General features: G+C 29.5%; 3 protein-coding genes across 4 annotated transcripts; 1 reads left to right on the forward strand and 2 right to left on the reverse strand.

Moving 5' to 3' along the window:
- Positions 1-1,765: 1,765 nt before the first annotated feature.
- On the reverse strand, positions 1,766-5,554 carry LOC137830547 (calcium-binding protein CBP). The gene is made up of 5 exons (XM_068637966.1): positions 4,824-5,554; positions 3,381-3,427; positions 3,082-3,257; positions 2,518-2,536; positions 1,766-2,032 (listed from the first exon to the last, which is right to left on the reverse strand). The coding sequence occupies exons 1-5, from the start codon at positions 5,308-5,310 to the stop codon at positions 1,928-1,930; spliced, it is 834 nt and encodes a 277-aa protein (XP_068494067.1). The 5' UTR covers positions 5,311-5,554; the 3' UTR covers positions 1,766-1,927.
- Positions 5,555-6,498: 944 nt separating this feature from the next.
- On the reverse strand, positions 6,499-10,517 carry LOC137830548 (uncharacterized). Of its 2 annotated transcripts, none has more exons than XM_068637967.2 (10): positions 10,279-10,517; positions 9,747-9,996; positions 9,416-9,620; positions 9,110-9,200; positions 8,869-9,014; positions 8,449-8,692; positions 8,226-8,330; positions 7,929-8,111; positions 7,617-7,821; positions 6,499-7,162 (listed from the first exon to the last, which is right to left on the reverse strand). In XM_068637967.2, the coding sequence occupies exons 2-10, from the start codon at positions 9,964-9,966 to the stop codon at positions 6,678-6,680; spliced, it is 1,884 nt and encodes a 627-aa protein (XP_068494068.1). In that variant the 5' UTR covers positions 9,967-9,996; positions 10,279-10,517; the 3' UTR covers positions 6,499-6,677. The 2 variants fall into 2 exon arrangements, with proteins under 2 accessions (XP_068494068.1, XP_068494069.1); XM_068637968.2 differs by lacking the exon at positions 10,279-10,517 and adding an exon at positions 10,146-10,268.
- Positions 10,518-18,140: 7,623 nt separating this feature from the next.
- On the forward strand, positions 18,141-20,059 carry LOC137830553 (uncharacterized). The gene is made up of 2 exons (XM_068637976.2): positions 18,141-18,296; positions 19,332-20,059. The coding sequence occupies exons 1-2, from the start codon at positions 18,161-18,163 to the stop codon at positions 19,946-19,948; spliced, it is 753 nt and encodes a 250-aa protein (XP_068494077.1). The 5' UTR covers positions 18,141-18,160; the 3' UTR covers positions 19,949-20,059.
- The last annotated feature ends 140 nt before the right edge of the window (positions 20,060-20,199 follow it).

Here is a 20,199-nt window from a genome sequence, read left to right on the forward strand (position 1 = left end):
CTCTATAGTTATAATACATTTACTAAAATATTCCTCTATTATTTAAATAAAAAATCACACTCAATTTGGACTACATTGAAAACCTTCCAGATTCAATGTTTCAGAACAGTTTATCCAGTAATACATTATGATTTTTTTTGTTTTCAAAAATTTATAATTATTGTTTTAATGGTGGTGTACCAATTAGAATGTCCAAAATGAGTTTTTTTTAAACTATATTTTGGATTAGAAAATTTAAAAATTATATTTGATTTATTTTAGATTGAGTTGGTATTCGGTATTTGAGTTTAAGAAAAGGGTATTAATAAAAAAAAATAGTAGAAAGGAGTGGGTATTAATTTGAATTAATTGTATGTGGGTCATCTATAAATAAAGGAGGCATCATCACACACATTAAAGAGTTTGTGGGCCATGGATCCTTTTTCTGTGGATGTAAGTGTCTTTTGAAGTCATTTAGGGTAGGCATCATCAATTCATGCATGTTAGGTTGCACATTACTGAACTTCAACAACTCCATAATAATGGAGAAACTCATGCATGTGGGTTCTTCAGCAATAGGTGAAGAAGTTTGGGTTTCTCATAGGACTTAGTGCTGACAAAGAAGATTCATAGACTAATTTTTTCCTATGAAGGATTTTCATGTGAAGACTGTCATGGTGAGGTGTGTTTGGTTTTGCATAATGCATGAATAGTGTTTGTCTAAACTATCACTAATTAATACATATTCTAAATATTATCGATCTCACTTCTAATTTATAATAAATATATAAAATCACTTTTACTCATCTCAATATATATCAATTTTTTAAAATAAGTCTCTGTCTCTAGACTATGTTTTTATTTTCCCTAACATGAAATATGGTGTACACAAAATTTTAAGAGCAAAGTATCTGACGTTTTATCACGCCTACTGATTACATAGATATTGAAAGTATCTACTTTTTGATAGATGAAAATATGAATTTTTTTTATAATGTATAGGAATTAAAAATCCTATTTAGGTTTAAAAATTATATTCGAGAATCGAATAAAATTAAAATGAGGAACAGTATTTTTTATTAATTTATATGAGTAAATTTGTTATGCGGTTCAATTTAGTAAAATATGTATTATTATTATTATTTTAGGTATCCAATCAAAAGTAAGAAGTGTCCCCTGAAAAAAGATGGGGTTAAATTCAATCCAATACAACTTATTCTTAATCAGATTGGATTATATTAGGTAAATTGGGTTAATATATTGAAAAACGTCCTTTTTCTAAAAAAAATGATAATTTTCAAATTCAACCTGATTAAAAAACAATACAAACTTTACAACAATCAATTCAAGACTACTTCTGTGGATATCATTACTATCTCATTTATTTTGAGTTTAGGTCATAAAAATTATTTCTCACCAATGCCTAAATTTGGTAGCAATATACATTATTTAACCAAAAATAAACTGGTATGCGACATATTTCTAACGTGAAAAAAAAAACATTTGTTATTATTTTTTTAAAATACACATATAACTAACATGAAATGATTAAAAAATTATAAAGTATTGTGTACCTGTGTCTTTCTTTATGGAAGGATAATAATATAGTGCATTACAATAATTTAAAACTAATTGAATTTTGTTATGATATTACTGATAAATAGTATAAACATAAATAGTATTCTTGACTTTTGAAAAAAAATTAGAAAGGGATTTATGTTTTAAATAATTATAATTATCCGGTCTCGAATTAGCAGTAGAAGGGAATCTAATTTGTGTGGCTTCATTGACAAACAGCAGCACTGAAAGAAGATTTATGAAGAAGCTGAAAGCATAGTGTTTAATTATTTAATACTAGCTACCATATTTAAGGGCAGGGAATAGTAATAGTAAAGAAATTCGACCATAAACTTTGAAACCAAATACACACACACCACTACTTTCTTTCCTAGGCTACTAGGAATGGTAGGACTGTCAGCATAAACGCTTCATAGGAGAAGGTTGCAGAGCCTGTATACGCAGTATCTTTCTCCTTGAATTTGTCAGTTAGTCCCTGCAATAGGAAATAGGATAAATAAATACACATACATGCATCACCTTCATTTCAAATTTTCAACATAAAGAGAAGAATTTATGGTTCACAATAAGAAATAGGACCAGGTTGAACCTGTTTCACGAATCACCTAAATAAAATAATAAATTTCACCAAAAACCATCTTAGAGTCTACTATCTAAAACAAAGTATATTCATGTCTCATTTGTTGGCCTGTGATAATAGTTATAAAACTTATCCAAGACATACCAAACATTATCACTGTTAAATTTTACTAATCAAGATTAACAAAAATGTATTGGTAATCAAGCAAATTTTTAGGTTCTATATGCATGCAGTTCAATAATGCCGAAGCCCCGCTATCACTAGAATTGTCATTTCGCTTGTTTATTGGGGATTTCGGTGTCAGATGAGAACACTAAGATGTAATTTTATTTGCAGAAACAGATAAATAATAAATAAGTCATAGTGATTTGTTTGCTCACCTTAACAGTAAGAGAACACCTGCATCAGTAAACATGGAAATAAATCAGTTTATATATTCATGTTATACACACACAACACAGTAAGGAAAAAGTAAGCATAATTCTCCTATAAAGAAATTTTTTACTTTAAGTTGCTCCCATTTTAAATTTGGAAACTGCGGTGCCTTAACTAACAATATATACAAAAATTAAAAATAAAAGTGTCTTAGACTATGTGGTTATTGTACAAGGACAACTTTCTTCTGTCTTTTCATAGTAATGCAAAACTTTGGAATTTAACAAAAATATATATTAGAAAAGATACCAAGGGGAGGATCCTTTAAGTGGATATGGTTTCTAAAAAGTTAACATAATCTCATGATCAGAAAATCAATAGTTGAAATTCTAGACATATAGATAACAAATAATGGTCAATTTATTGAAGTATTAATTGTCAATTTTCTCCCCAACACAAACTACTTATTTTATCCTTAATTTCTTCAGATGAGCTAAATCCCGTTTTTCATTATATAAATAACTTTTTATCCAAAATAAAAAAGACAGAGATTTGTAGAAAAGCCATACTCGATGAAATTGTCATATTCTATAGCCTTGCTTTTTCCCCCAGTTTTGTCAAACTTTGAAACCAGCAAATCCAATACAACAGGAGAAACAGCATAACCCAAACTCAGTAGAGCATCTCGCAACTCCATGGAATCGATTTTGCCACTTCTGTCCTTGTCGAATCTTTCAAAAATGGACTGCAACAATTATCGGTAAGTTAGGAGAATAATGTTCCAATAAAAAGACAGAATAAATAATTGGCAAACTTGAAAAATCAAGAATAACAGCGAATAAAAATAAAAGGAGAAAAGGACATATACCCGCCAGTTCTGAAGACTGTAAAATAAAGATGTGAATTCCTTGGGTCCTGCAATGCATTACGACGAAGTCAAAAGTTGAAAAACTTTCTTTAATTTTGTTTATATATTCACATTATTAATACCAAACATTTACAAACTATTATTTACTATCTATAATAAGAGTGACGGTAACAAAACTGCTCCAACACCTTACCTACTACAATATCAAATAATTTATTATGAACAGTTACTAGAAATCTCAGATAGACTATACACTGTTTTAAAATAAATTTTCAAGTTTAACAAAATTTATTCAAGATATGCATGGCACTAAATTTTCCAAAACAAATCCTTACAGTCAAAATCAAATCAACATCACGAAATAAAATTTTAACAGGTGAGACCCAGTAATTTTTCAGAATCATTACTTAAATCAAGTTATAAAAAATTGACATATAATCGTTCAAACGATATAGTTCAACTAAAAGAAAGTCATGAAATAGGGCCATTATAGCCAAGTCAAGTTCACACATTACAGCCAACTTTTTAACCTTACTTGTTTGACACTTTTCCTAATATAAGTTTAATATTTTGTTTTGGAATTTCATTTAAGATAACATTAGTTATTATTTTACCAATTACACCTTTAGATCTTACACCAACTTTTAATTATTTTAAATGAAAAATGCAATTGTGTGACCCATTGTTTGATGAAAGTATAAATGAAAAACTACTAGTATACATTTCTTGTATACAAGAGGAAAATAGATACAAGAGGAAAATAGATACAAGAGGAAAATGTTTCCACATTTTGTTGTTTCCATATTTAAAAAACCAATTGCTATTAAAAGTTGCTAGTTTTATTAGCATATTTGAAAGTATTTAACTCCACACAGCATTTCTATTTCTAAAACCCATTTCCCTAAAGAGAGGACTTGAATACAATTTCTATTTTCTAAAATTCGTAATTTTCAGTAAAACAAAATTCCTTTAAATTAAATGGCTAAGTTAGCTTGATAACATTAAAAAGGTATCTTGAACCACTTAAGTAAAGTAGAAATAATTACAAAAGTCAACAATGGAACAACAACCAATGAAATGATTAATTAAATCAATCTATTCCAAACCAATTACTTAATTAATTAAATTAAATTAATGTAAATAAATTAATTAATGTAATTAAATTTTCATGACTCAGACGTGGTCATAACAAAACGAGCACATAGAGTGGATCCTTCGTGCTACCAAGAAGGTGGCCCTCAAAATGTCATACCCAAATTAAACTCCCAAGCGACAACGCGTAAAAAAGTAACGGCATTGGCATTTGCACACGACACGCGTTAAGCATGCAGGTAAACCAAAACGCGCAAAAAAAAAACAAAACGACAAAAAAATCCCAACACCGGCGCAGCTTAGCACCGTGCGCCGGAAAACCTAAAAGTTTAGAAGGAGGGGAATCGGTACCTATCTTCTTGACGTTGGAATTGGTGAAGTGATACATAAGAAGATGAACGGTTCTGAGGCTGAAGCTTTGGTTATACGAAGACAGCGCTCTCTGCAATTCCTTGTCGTCGATGAAGCCGCTTCCGTCTTGATCCGCCATCTGGAAGCACGCCACTACATTCGGGTCCGTCCCCGGTGGAAACGCCGATGGAACCAGCGACGCGAACGGGCTCCCGTACGACGCTGCTGGAGGATAACCTCCACCGCCACCGCCACCGTGGGAGTGGGACTCGTCCTTCGACGGTTTGCTGTAAGGAGCGGCGTAGGGAGCGGAGGGCTGGCCGTAGGCAGAGGCGTTGTAGGACTGGCCAGGCGGGGGCGCGCCGTAGGACTGGCCGGACGGTGGCGCGCCGTAGGATTGCGACGGGGGAGGAGCGCCGTATTGCGATGAGGGAGGAGCGCCGTAGCCGTAGCCGTAGCCGGTAGGCTGGTTAGGGTAGCCAGACATGTCGAAAGGGAATTTTTGAGTTGAGAAAAGTTGGATGTTAGGATTTGGTGAAGAGAAGAAGGGAGAAGAAAGTGTTGGATTTTACCTCAGTGCTTCGTTTTTATTTGCAGGGCCGGTTTTGGCGTGATGCCACTTGTGTGTACAAAATTTGGCAAGGCTATATTCTTTTACGGAATTTTATAAATATGTGAAAATGTAAATGTTTGTGTTGGAAGTTAAAAGTTTGGGACATTCTTACAATTGTAACACGATTATAAAAACTCAAATTTATTATATAAAACATTTTCTACATAAAAAATCTAAAATATATAAATTTTTATTATCAATTTATATAATTAATAATTATATAATATATAAATATGTATACACGTGTTTTATATTTTAAAGATTATATGTATTTTCATATTTTTAAATTATCCGTCTCCATTGGTTCCGGTCTAATTTTCCATGCATCAGATCAATTTTGATCTGCACCTATCATTTCTTTTTAACCCCAAATTTTCCTTATCATCTTTTCTGGACTTTCGCATCTGCAATGAAAAAAAACTTTCAAATTTTAGCATCCAGAAGATATTACTGTATTGACATTACTGTACTGCGAATTGTCATATCCAGAAGATATTCGGTTCCGAATATATTTTATTTGTGTTGCGAATATAAATATTTGAAAAAAATAATGATAAAATAGAGATTGTTTTTATAGTGTTGGGTGTAGGTCATAACGTCTAGGAGAATTAGCCTTGGTTGTGTCTCTTTAGATTGTGTGAATTATTTGCTGAGTTGGCGGTGAAATGTGGAAGTAAGGTGATATGTTTGTGCACGTGTACACCATTTGTGTTATAAGTAGGTAATGTAATAGATTCGTTCATGTCAGTAAAAGACAAAGGTGAAGCCGTGGAAGTTGTGATTGAGTATGGTTTTTGCTTCCTCCGTGTCATAATTCCTATATGCACCTCATACTAAAAACAAAAAAAACTACATCGGTACACCTCATTGCCACACTATATGCCTTCTGTTAGCAACCATTGTTAAGTGAGAGTGCTTTTGCTTTATATGTTTCTTCTTTTTATGAATTTATCTCATTGTTATAGGAATAGTTCTCTTAGAATGTTAAACCCATAATCACTTCCTTTTTAGTATTAAACAAACTTGCAACGTGCTAATCACTAGTCAAAGGTAACAATAATCAAAATGAAAAGTCTGCAATGGTTGCCATTGAATTCATATTTTAAATAGCTTCTGGTTCTAGCTGCATACCAGTTAAGCATAAGTTAACAAAACGCTCATCCATAGACAATTTCAAGGCTCCTAGTGCAAAAGGGTTGTCCCTTTTTTATACTAATACATAAAAATATTAGCTTTCACTTTCAATATTTAGTGGGGTTTGTAGTCAACCCAAATCCAAATGGAAATAGAGGATCATAATGTTTATCACCAACATTCATTGGGAGCTGATCAACTCTCTTGAACCATGTTCTTGCCAACTTGCCAGTGAATTCATAGTCACCAAAGAGAACATCAGCAACACCTTGACCTTCAGTGCCAGGAAGCCATGCAGCCACAAGTGCATCAATTTTTGGTAGATATGGCTGAATCACAACTGGGCGGCCACTGATGACAACAACTACACATCGAATGGCCCCACATACATTGGTGATGGTACTTGGACCAGGCTCAGGTATAGTTAGATTCAAACTGTCACCAAATGTTTCAGCATAGGTGTGTTCTCCCACAACAACAATGGCATAGGAAAATTTGTTTGACTTGAGGAAGTTCACATCAGGATTTTCATTGAAGACAACTTCAGTGGCAGGGTCGACAGTTTGTTTCACAGCACTGAGGATGGTTGTACCTGGAAGCAAAATGAAATTCTATCAGATTCTATAACTCCCACAGAAAGAAACTAGAGATGGAATATCCCATGTGGCTATATGATATTTGAGAAGTACAGAATAGATATTTGAAAAGTAATTACAAACTAAGATTTTAATATGCAATTTACTGCATGAGATTATGAACTAATCAAAGGCATGAAAGTAACTATTGAAATTATAGGATTTATGATTTCAAGAACAGAATGAAGTAATGAAACAATAATACTATTATACTACATACAGAGATTAAATAACTTGGAATTGATACTGATTATATGAGATATAGAAAATACTAGTAATCTAGTATTAGCCTCTTAATTCTTGATGTTCTAACAGTAACATATACAAACTCAACCACCCTGGTAGAGGATTCTAGATTTGTGTCGTTTTAGAGTATTTTGGCAGACACCAACATTAAACTTACTGATTTACCTGAAGTGAGATTCTTGGCATCAAGTCCCTGCCAGGTAATTGTCCATCCTCCACATTGGTAGCCCAAATTGTCAGCATGAGTTCCTGCTACCAGTATTTTTGCAGACTTTTTGGGAAGAGGAAGCAGTGGTTTCTTATAAGATTTACCATTCTTTAGCAACACAAGTGATTTCCTTACAGCTTCCCTTGCTAACTCCCTGTGTTCCTGTTTATACATGAATGATACTCTATCATGAAGCAAACTCTTTCCATTTGAAAGAAATGCAGAAAGTATCCAGCATCTGTCTAAATGATAACCTCAAGAAAATATACCTGTTTACCCAGTTGGTTTACCAGGCTTGAATCAGGAAGTGGATTTTCAAATAACCCCATGACAAATTTTACTCTTAAGATTCTTGCCACGGCATCATCAATCCTGCTCATTGGGATAATATTATTCTTTACTTGACGGGTCAATTCATCAATGAACTCAGTGTAGTTGAAGGGAACCATAATCTGATAGATAATGAAAAAGTGAATTAAAAAGTAAACAACAATACTCAATTCTCATGATGAAAAGCCACTTTATATAGCTTTATTTACTCTCTCAAAAATGAAAATGAAATTTACCATGTCGATTCCAGCACTGACACCAGCCTGAACAGAGTATGAATAGTTGGCATGAGGTGGAGAGGTAATCCGGTCAATACCTTGCCAGTCTGATATGACAAAACCCTGAAAGGTAGGAAAGAAGCACGTCACATGAAGCATCTCCACTCATTCATATTTTCTATATGTTTTGACTTGTTCATTTCAATATTTAAATTATAGGACTGAATAGATAAATTTTTACCCTGAAACGCAATTTGTTCTTGAGGTAATCAGTGATAAGTTTTCGGTTAGCATGCATTTTCACCCCGTTCCAGCTAGAGTATGAGATCATTACTGTTGAAACACCCTTGATGATGGAGTTATAGTATGCTGGCATGTGAATACCAAGCAATCCATTGTAACTGATCAATGTGTTGTTCTCATTGATACCCTTGTTTGTGCCACCATCTCCCACATAATGCTTGGCGCAAGCTGCAACCTTGTTCCTAGATCAAAGTAATTAAAATGAGAACAATTTTTTTATTTCAAGTCTCTACAATTTGTATGATAAAGTTCAGAATGTATTGTCCCCAATGACACTGATCATGTGTCACATGAAAATGAAATTTCAAGTATTGACAACAAAAAAACTGCAATATCTAACCACAAACAAAAATCTTACTTTCCAGCAACAAAGGGAACTCCCTTGACGGAATTGGCAGGGATATCTCCTTGCAAGCCAGGTATAATTTCAGTCATGTTTCTAACAATTTTAGGGTCTTCACTGTAGCTTTCATAGCAACGTCCCCATCTTGGATCTCTGCAGACCTGTGGATGAATCAATTAACATGTTAGATCAGCATATATGATAAATGTTGGATGTGTCAAAACAACAACAGAATATTTAAATATTGCTTATTTACCGCAATACATGGAGCAAAGACATATGGAATTCCGGTAGCTCTGACTTCAAGGGCAGTGGCATCTCCAATCTTTTTTATAAGCACTGGATCCCTGATAAACAGTAGATCTCATTATAATGAACAAAATAGCATTCATTTTAAAGATCACAAAACCACTAGTATTACTTTATTAGGTGTTGGGAAAACCAGATTCTTCTATCAAAATTAACAAATATGACTCCATGACTACTTATTGTCATTTGTCCCCCTTTCTTTTAAAACCATTTCATGACTATTCTTTCTATTCTGGCACATGCATAAACTTACCTGGTAACTCCTAGACCAACATTGTGAGGGAAAATTGTAGCATTGTAGACATTGTTGTGGCCATGAACTGCATCTATTCCATAGATCATCGGAATTCCAAGGCGAGTAGACAATGCTGCTTTCTGCATCTCAGTCACCATTTTCTGCCAAGTCTCAGCAGATGCCTTTGGTGCTGGAACACTGCCTCCCCCACTGAGCACACTCCCTGTTCATCAATGACAAGATGCACAGAGATTTCTTTAACAAAAAGTCTAGCACACACTCAGATACAAAAAAATAGTACCAAGCACTTGATTTGGTTAGGATTTGATGAGAAATTTTCAGTGCTCACCAATGAAGTACTTCTTGAGCACATCAGGAGTAGCAACTTCCCTTTCAATCTGTGTCATCTGGCCTATCTTTTCTTCCAGGCTCATTCGCTTCATCAAGTCACTGATTCTGACATTCAGCTGCACCTTAGGGTCTTTATACTTCAAATATTCTGCCTCCGAAGATGAAACCAGACAAAACAGTAGCAGAACACCCACAAAGGGTAATGAATATCTCCCCATTTTAAAGCTTCAACACTCAAAACCTGCAATCTGCACATAGCAAAAAGGGTCAGAAAACTGGAAAATAACAACACCCCATTTCAACTCTTGAACACAGAATAAAACAGTAGCAGAATGACATTAAGACACACATGAACTTAAATCTTCTCAACCCAACAATAACATGTGAACCACATTACCATAACAAGAATCAAGCAAGAGCAAAACAAGCATGCCCTTCAAAAATCAATAGCTTGGCAGTGTATAGCTACTAAATAAGCTCAACTTGCAAACCCAATTACCATAAAAAGACAACAAAAAACTAACATTTACCTTAGAGAAAGAGCTCAATGAAGAACAAGTAAAGACACTAGACTCATAAAGATCTAAACTTTAGTGTCCTATGCACCCAGTCTTATACCTGCTAAATAGAGAGATAGAGAGAGAGAGAGAGAGAGAGAGAGAGAGAGAGAGAGAGAGAGAGAGAGAGAACAGAGAGGACCAATTTAGGAGAGAAGCAGCCAATGGTCCCACCACCACCATTCTCAGTGGCATCTTTCTTCACTGTACACAACTATTTCTTTTTTCTTTTGTTGTTATTATTCTTTTATTATTCTTAATTTCTCATTTATTTAATAATTTTTAATTAAGCTTTTAAATTGTGTTTACAGGCTTGTACTATTTTTTAATAACTAAATTAATATTTTATCATTTAATTTTCCTTTTCATGCACTTTACCTTTTGAAGTTTATTTTTATCATCTAAAATATTTAATTTCAAACTTTTATTTAAGAAAAACTGAATTCAGTATTATTTAATATTTTTTATTTGTCTATTTCAGTAATGAGTGTTGGTTCAAAAGTCTTTGCATGTGTTTGGGCTCAAATTTCTGAAGTTGATCTGCTTTAACTTGTTAATTCAATTAAAAAAAAACTTTTCAATTTCTATTATTTTCCCAAATGGAATAAAAAATTTCTACGTGCTTTTTTTTTTATTTTCTCTCTTTTGAAAAATTATGTCCATGTTTAACAAAATGATTGTGAAAATTCATGATTTTACCAGTTTCCTGTTAAATTTATTTTCCAAGAAAAGCAATTTGACAAAAAACAACTTAAAATAGAAGCAATAAAAAATCAGCTAAGTGGAAAATATCAAATTGTCACAATATTTGTACCAAAAATAAGAAAAAAAAATGAAAGAACATATCTTCTTCCATCATTTTTCATTGCATTGAATGCTCTCTGTAATGATTATTTTGTAATAATAGCTATTTCCACTCACATTAGGGTTTCTTTTTATTTATTTTTTTATCTAAGATGGTAACTTTTTTAAAAAAATTTCAAATTGCCATTATTCTCTTTTGAATACTTCCATTAAAAGCCTAAAAATTAAGTTGCATATTAATTAATGTGCCTAAACAAAATTCTTCTCTTTTTTACCATCTAATAACCAATAAACAAAAAATAATAATTTTTTCTCCTATCACAATAAAGATCTCTTTATTTTTAAAAATATATATTACAATTGATAAGAAAAAAAATGATTAGTTTATGATGAAAAACAAACTTCCACTTCACTCCAACGTTCATTTTGAAATTCAGTTTTACATAATGAAAACTTTGGGACAAAAGCCTTCTTCCACGCCGCCGTATATTCCAAACGTGCTTTTTTATTGATTCAGAAAATATAATTCCTTTTAAATTTTATTGGTTCTTCGTTATAATTATTTTCTTTATATTACCATTAGTTAAAATATGATTATTATAATAAAAGACAAATTATAAAAACATGTATAAAAAAATATTATAAAAATTCGCAGCACCTTTAATCTATTAGAATAAATAATTAAGTAACGTACAAATCAATTTTAGAATTTTTTTAGTGGAAGCACGTGGTAGAGTCTCTTGCTTGAACAAACGCGCTTCCCTCAAGTAGACATTCCCAACGTTCACATTTGCTTTCTTTTTCTAACAAATTAATTCATAATACTCAAAATAAACACAACTTGTTATATCTACTTTTTGAAAAAAAAAATGCTAATAGCTAAATTTTAGTCAAATTTATTAAAGTACACTTGTTTTTTTTTTAAAAATTGTACATTTTATTACTCAATTATCGTGATTTTTTTATATTTTATTACTAACTTTTTTGCTATTTTACTGTTAAAACTTTTTATTTTTGTGTGTTTTACCGATCTATTAAATTTATTGAAAAAATAAAAGTGGAATTTTACAAAAAAAATGTTGCAAAATAAAGTGATGTTGTGATTTTAAAGATTGATAACACTAGAGTGAGTAAATTGAAATAAGAAAATGGTGAAAAAATATAATTACATGTGGGAAATTTAGGTGATGGATTTTATAAAACAATGATAATTAAGGATTAAATGGTATCAAGAAATAATGTTTGTAAGCTAAAGGATTAAATGATAGATTTTGAAATTCAAACTGCTATGATTGCAGAGTTTTATGGGGTTATCCATGCTATATAGGAAGTTCAAAAGATAAGGTTGACTAATGTTTGACTTGAATGTGATTCTGACTGGTTTGTGTTGTGTTTACTATTATGACTAATGTTTCGTAATCGATAGAATACTCATATTAAATAATGAATGTTTCGTAATCGATAGAATACTCATCTTAAATAATGAAAAAATCAGGTTTATGGTTAATCATATTTTTCGTAAAGGGAATGTGTGTCCTGATAAGTTGCCTAATTTATGATTTATTCATAGAAAATTATTTCATTGGTATAATAGGTTTTCATCTAATCTGTTTTTAAATTTTTTTATAAATAGGTATACCTTTTTGTTAACCTATGAATTTTGGTATAATTCCCTATATTTTTATATATGTTTTTTTTAATAATAAATTTTGTTTATGTGATGATAGATGATTGTTGTTAGTTCAGCCAAACTGAAATGTAAAATTGCATAATAATGCCTAATAAATTTTTATACAAAAAAGTTATTTATATTTTATTCAATATTTTAAAGAGAAGTCATTTTTAGTCAATAAAGAATTTGAAAAGAGTTTAAGAAAATAATAATAGAAAAAAGCTACTTTTGGGTAGAATTTATCCGTTAGTTCCTGCGTTCAAACTTTTATATTATTATACTTTATTTTCGTCGGTCTTTTTCTGTTTGTTTTATGTTTCTTTCGGATCAGATTCTCTAATGGTCCAAAGTAACGCGTAAAACTGCGTTTGTTAGTGAAAAGTGCTTATCTATACCAAATTAACATTTTTATTATAATTTTAATTCCAATTGGGTATTAAAATGTGCAAATTGAAGGGTTTTTTTTTCTCAAAAGAACAATCTTTGAAGTTGTGAATTTAAATGCCATTAAGTTATATATTAATATCACTTTGATTCTATTTGGTACATGTTTGGATAAGCAGTACACACGTCTATAAAGTAAAATAGATTTTTTCTTCTTCTATAATCTATTTTAACTCTGAGATGGAGATTTAAGATTGGGATTATTCAATTTTCCATCTTAAATTTTTGAATAAAATTTATTTCACACTTTAATAATGAAAAAAAAATATTCAACAATTATTTTTTATTATAAAATAATAATTTTTTTAATCAAAACTGATATTAAAGTATAATTATCCTAAATATTTATAGATAAAAGGCACTGGTCAACGTGCTTTTCTGTTTGCTGCCAAAACGTGTTTGGTTTGGATTTGGAATTGGTCAAATTTTGCCGGCATTTGTGCTGGGTTGGATGCAGAGAATAGGAAGGGACCAAACACCATTAATTATTTTAAAGATAATAATACAAAGACTTTCATGTTTCAATAATGCATTATTTTTATAAAATTAGGTCTCATAGTTGCTAATGATCCTATTTTTTAAAAATTATTAAATTTTTGGATTAATTTTGCTTTTAGTGAAGTGAGAAATGTTTTTATATGTTTTTTTATTGTTTTGATAATGTTTTACTAGGTCTGGTGTATTTTTATTTTTTTATATATTGTTTGAGACTCAAATAACTATTAAATAAAAAAAATATTGTAAACTATAAATAAATTTGATTTTAGTGATGTGTCACTAATTTTGGAATTAATGTTGGTGTATTTTTATATGTTATATTGCGTTGTATTAAAAAGTATCATGAGAAATGTTATTGGTATGGATTTTGTGATAATTAAATCAAATTCAATACCATATGAAAAGAGATTTGAAATAGAAATAAGATTTGTGTATACTTTTAAAATTGAAATAATTTGAATTTTGATTTTGAAATAATCCAATAATGAAGGGTGAGATTTGTCAAAGTTTAATAAATGATTAAGAAATGAGTCACTTTATTTGACTTAAAAAAAAATATTAAGCATAAGAATTTGATAGAAAATAAGTGGATATAAAGTGGCCTGCAAAGATCAAACTTTATCAAGTTAATTATATACAAATAATTGATTTCACAATTAAGTGAAAATATTTATTCCAAGCAAAACATAAGCTATTAAAAAAATCACCTATTCAACTGTATTAAAATCGAATTTTAGACAAAAAATAAATAAATTATTGTAAAACTGAACTCTAGAAATAATTTCATAGTAGTTGTTTTTGTTTTATTATAATTTGGATAATCTAAATCAAATTTAAATCATTTTAAATTATATTTTAATTTTTTTATATAAAAAATTTTCATGTTAGACATCATTATAAAACTTGACATATAAGACTGAAACCTTAAATAACAACAATCATATGTCATCCAAACTTAATCACTTTTTTTGTTCTCTTAAAAGTGCGTTTAACCTTTTAACAAATACTAAAAAGTGTTAGAAAATGATATTTGATCTATTCACCTCTGCCATTTAAATTTATTTCATTATTAATATATATGTGTCTATATATGCCTTACGAATTCAAATATATTTTAAATATACATTTATATAAATTGAAATCATATAAAATATTTTGGAAATATATAATTATTTGGATATATCTCAATATTCACGAATATTTCTATATAAATTTTGTAAATATTTAAATCCAATCCACTAAAATTGGTAAAATAATACAAAAATGTAATAAAATTGTAACAGCAAAGAAATGTATAGATAATAATCTTAACACGTATAAAAGATCCAAATATTACTTTAATGAAGTATAACATGAAAAAATATTATTATAAATGACATTAAGGATTTAAGCTTATATTTACTATATGAAAAAAATATTTTAAAATATTAAAAATTAAGATAGTCAATTTATCTATATACGTATATAATGATCTTTTACTTTAACTATATTAATTCATAACTATACAATCTTACTTATTAAACATGTGAAATTATTTATATGTTTAGTTGAAGAGAAATTATAAAAAATATCTTTATTATAATGTTGTTTCATTTAATTTTTATTATACTAAAAATATTTTAAAAATAAAAAATAGACGGATAATTAATTATGTAATATTATAATCAATTATGGATTGTTTTAATATGAAATATAATTAAAAAGTACTAATCATGTTCACATTCTCTCATTCTATGTAAAAAAAAACTTATATTTTTCATGTCTTTCATCTTGTTTTTCTTTTGGAAAAAAGTTCATCACACCATCTTTCCTTCAATCTTTATTGAAAAAAGTTTCATTAACACCTAAAATGCTCATATATATTTCAAAATAAAAGAAAAAATTTGATAAATTTATGAAATATATAATGTCATAAAAGAAAAGAGATAGAAATAAAATAAAAATATAATATATGCATATATATATATATATATATATATATATATATATATATATATGCACCCTCAAGTTCCAAATAAAGTCCATAAGAAAATTTGAAATGTTTAAGGAAATTAAAAGAGAAGAAAATGAAGATATAATATAAAGTACATGCTTCCTATGAGGAATCTAGAGGTTGTGGGGTGAGCCATGTGCAACCTTTGTAAGATTTGAAATGATTTTGAGGTTTTAAAGTTTGTGTGTGTCTTATCAACATTAATTAGTTTAACCCTATGCTTCAATGTTTTGTCCCCTTTATCCCAACTTATGTACTCAACTTTTTGTTTCAACTATGAATGGCTTTGGGGATTTCACACTCTAACTTTTGTATTTTCTCAATAAAATAGTTATTATTTTTGGATTTTTTTTTTCAAGATTCCATATTTATTAGACATTACGATATTTTTAATTTTTATAAATTCACAAATTAGTTTTATAAAATTAAATTAAATTTAAAACATAATACCAGAATTATTTAAAATCTATTTTAACGAAAGTTTGTCAAATTTATTAATTTGTGTGGTTGAGTTAACATTAAAATTCACGTATAACATAATAAAATACTATCTTTTTAGTTTTTTATGGTTTCTTAAAATTGAAATTTTAATTTTCTTAGTTGTGCTTTATTTCCATACATCAAGTGAGTATTTTTGCATCCAAATTACATTTAAAAAAACCATGGATTTTAACTAACAATAATAACAAACACATTTATATTAATAGAAGAAAATTTTGTTGGTGTGTATATGCTTATCTTTAGGAAAACAAATTAGTATTAATTCATGTTTTCTCCTCAAATTTATGTGGTAGATTAAAGAGCATCAATTTACTAACAAAAATTGATTTTGACAAGAATGTTTATAATCTGAAAATGAGTATTGATATGAAAAATTAATATAAATGGTCACCATAAACCTCATGATAATGTACTTTGAATATCTTTGAATAACACTTATCAACATAAAGATAAAGATGCAGTAGATTTATATGAGAAAATTCAAGTTCATCCAAAAGACCATAAAGCCAAATAATTTTAGAATAAACATGATATGATACTCTGGTTCACTAAATAATTTAGAGATTCTTACTTATTTCTTACTTTTTCATGAATATCACAACTGCATGAAGTGAGAGAAGAAGAAAATAATTATCAAATAATATCACATTTATGGTTAGAAGTGATGAAAGTATTATGAGAGTACTACACCACATAAATGCACATTCAATGCATTGTGCCCCAAGTTATATTCTTCAAGATGAAGTACATGGATAAAACATATACAACTAAAACTGAGTTTTAAAAATCAATATTCGTAGAAAAAATACTTGATAAAGAAAACAACTATGGGTAAAGCTTCCACCCAAAATCTGCATGGAACGAAGGCTTGGAGAAGCAACATTCTTTCATTTTGTAAATTAATTTTATAAGATTAAATTAAATTTAAAATTTATTTTTAATATATTATAGAATCATTTTAAACTTATTTTAAACAATTGTTTATTATTGGACTAGTATTTTATTACCAAGTATGAAATCGAGTTTCAACATATATCATCAAATTTTATTACTATTTTTTTTTCTCGAAAGAGGCTTACACAATAAAACGGGTTTGAATATAATTGTAATAATTGTTTTTGAAAGAATTAAATGGCAGTATACTTAAAAAATTATCATAAAAATTTAATGATACATAAAATAAAATAAAATTGAATTTTGTTTGAGTCACATGGTATGCAAATACGTGTTTGGTGTCATTGGCCATTCCATGTGCGTAAAAGAGGAAATGCTTCTCACTCTCTCCCTTAGTGTCACATCTTTATCTTCCATTTTTGTTTTTCTAGTTCTTGGGAAACACACTCAAAATATAAGACCAACACAAATACTTTCCAATTTTCCAAAATTATAAACTTATCACAATCAAAATCATCAATAACTTGCATTCTTAATGACACACCTCATGTTTAGTGAATTTTTGTTTCAACAATAAGATTAAAAAAAGTGTAAAGAGAATTACAGGCCTAAACTTTTTCTGATTATCATATTAATTACTTTTAGAAATAACTTCAACCATGTACAAGTTTTAAATTGCAATTTTAGTTTCATACAGAGAAAAATTATGAGCAAATACAACTAATATGGCTGCAATTGTGATCACAATCATTCATAGTCTTATTCTTTAAAAAACATTTTGAATCACTAAAATTTTGGGTTAGGATTCAAATTTTTAGTGTGCTCTCGTCTCTTACTTGAAGATATAGAAAACGATTTTTGTTTTCATTGCGTATATTAATCATAACTAGCTCAGCAAGGAAGAATAAGTAGAAAACCCTAGAAAAGGAATTGCAGAGATTTATAGAGTTTCCTGAAGAACACGAAAAGAAACCTAGCTTGGAAGTTAATTCACAGAAAACAAAGCATGTCATGAATTTGTATAAATGAAGGATAAGAGAAGAGAAGAGATGAAAGTTACATTAACAATGGCAGAAAAGGATCGAAGGTCACATGAAGCAGGTGATCGTGTCTACCAAGATTTTGAACCGTTTCATGAATGGGCTCAAGATGAAGAAGCTCACACTCTTATTCTCATGCTTAAAGGTCATCATCTCTTCTTTTCTCCCTAACTTTACTTCATTTCATGCATGCTTGCTTGCTTTTGATTTTTCTAAAACAAAATCTTTCTTTCAAGATTTGGTTCAAACACATTTAAATTGTGAACCATTGTTTTATTACTGTTAGGAAATGTTTGAATGAAATATCCATTTTAGTGTTTAGAAATGTTTGAATGGACCAAATCTTTAATTTCATCCATTCTTCTCATGAGAGAACTCTTCTCATGAGAGAAGAAAGAAGATACAATCAAAGGATAAAATATGATGAAAAAAAATCTCCTAATTTGCATTATATTGACGATCCAAAGAATGAAATATAACTATTTTAAATCTTTTTGGTAAAAAAAAAGAAATGATATATTCACAACGTGGTCCAGTATACAACCTCTAGTTGATGATATAAAAAATGGTATTTTTGTCATTTCATACAAAAATTGAAATTTTAAACAAAGAAAGAGGGTTGTATACTAGAACAAGGTTGTCAATGTATTTTTTTCCTCCAAAAATTAGAAATGTTACATAAACATGTATGTGTTTTTTTTTTACCAATTAGGTGTATTTTACACAATAATTATTAAAATGGATAAATTTTTTAAAAATTATCAAAATGAGTAAGTTGTACCAAGATGATATGATTTTTGTTGAAATCTAATTACACGTCATGCATCTTGACTTCAGTCCATCAAACATCTTGACTTCCGTTCATCAAATACACTTAAGTCTTGTCATTTTAATATGATTTTTTCATGACTTTGACACAACTTACTCATTTCATAATTTTTTTAAAATTTTACTCATTTCAATAATTAATGTGTGAAATTGCACATGTTTCTTAAAAGAAATTACATATTTGCTACTTATTCCCTTTCAAAGAAATTTGCCCCATTACTCATCCTGATCCTGATACTTAACATCCACACAAAAATACTTGCATGTAGACATGAATACTCACAATTTTTTTTAATTGCCATGAATGCAATTGCCTCCCAACAAAACCTATTGACTTTTGAATAATGTGCAGGATTTAGAAAGGAGAATTTGAGAGTTCAAATTGGCACAAATCGTAGACTAAAGGTGAGGGGTGAAGAGCAGATCAGTGAGAACAAATGGCGTAGAATTAACAAAGAATTTGTCATTCCTCCTCATTCTAGCACCAACGGGATCAAAGCCAAGTTACAAGGTGACCTACTATACATAAGGATTCCCAAAAGCATCACTGAAGTTAAGCCACCAACACAACCTTATGTAAACCAAAAATATCTAAGAGAAACCAAAGAAGCACCAACACAAGAGGCACCAAAGAAAAGTGAATTAGTTTCTCAGATCAATGAAATGAGGAAAGTAGGGAAAGATGATAAGAATGGTGATGAAGATAGAGTCAAAGCTACCACTTCTAAAGCTAAGGAAGTGCATGAAACAATTAAGCATTCTGATTTTCAGAACAATGTTGATAATAAGGTTGAGAAGAAGGTTGAGCAAAGGTTACCTGAAACACTTTATGGTTTGGTTGGAGACATTATCAAGCAAAAGAAATTACCTAACTTGGTGGTTGCCATCTTCTTGTTCTTGGGCATGGGAATGTATGTAAAGCATGCAATCAAGTCCACTTTTGGAGGATCAACAATCCAAGAGCCTTAAATCTTGCTTCGCTAATGTATTTGTATGCATCAATGGAATAATTATTTTAATAGTGATAATGTGTTTTTTCATGCATATTAAAATTTAATAACACAATTGTTTGATTAAGGCTACTATTGAATTGAATACAAGTATACGATCCTTCTTTTTTTATAAAATTTAAAATTAGTTGAAGATTTGTTAAGTAAATTCAATTGAATGAATAATAATATACTCTTACTATTTAGGTAAATGAGTATAAAATGATCTAT

This window comes from Phaseolus vulgaris, chromosome 7 (assembly GCF_051622355.1).
Source record: "Phaseolus vulgaris cultivar YP4 chromosome 7, ASM5162235v1, whole genome shotgun sequence".
In the NCBI taxonomy this organism is placed as follows: Eukaryota; Viridiplantae; Streptophyta; class Magnoliopsida; order Fabales; family Fabaceae; genus Phaseolus; species Phaseolus vulgaris.

Coding starts and splice junctions, on each gene's coding strand:
- LOC137830553 (XM_068637976.2), top strand. CDS start 18,161: ATGAAAGTTACATTAACAATGGCAGAAAAGGATCGAAGGTCACATGAA. Junction 18,297..19,331: donor TCTTATTCTCATGCTTAAAG/GTCATCATCTCT, acceptor AATAATGTGCAG/GATTTAGAAAGGAGAATTTG.
- LOC137830547 (XM_068637966.1), bottom strand. CDS start 5,310: ATGTCTGGCTACCCTAACCAGCCTACCGGCTACGGCTACGGCTACGGC. Junction 3,428..4,823: donor TTCCAACGTCAAGAAGATAG/GTACCGATTCCC, acceptor AATGCATTGCAG/GACCCAAGGAATTCACATCT. Junction 3,258..3,380: donor ACAGTCTTCAGAACTGGCGG/GTATATGTCCTT, acceptor TAATTGTTGCAG/TCCATTTTTGAAAGATTCGA.
- LOC137830548 (XM_068637967.2), bottom strand. CDS start 9,966: ATGGGGAGATATTCATTACCCTTTGTGGGTGTTCTGCTACTGTTTTGT. Junction 9,015..9,109: donor TCTTTGCTCCATGTATTGCG/GTAAATAAGCAA, acceptor ATTCATCCACAG/GTCTGCAGAGATCCAAGATG. Junction 8,693..8,868: donor GTTCCCTTTGTTGCTGGAAA/GTAAGATTTTTG, acceptor ACTTTGATCTAG/GAACAAGGTTGCAGCTTGCG.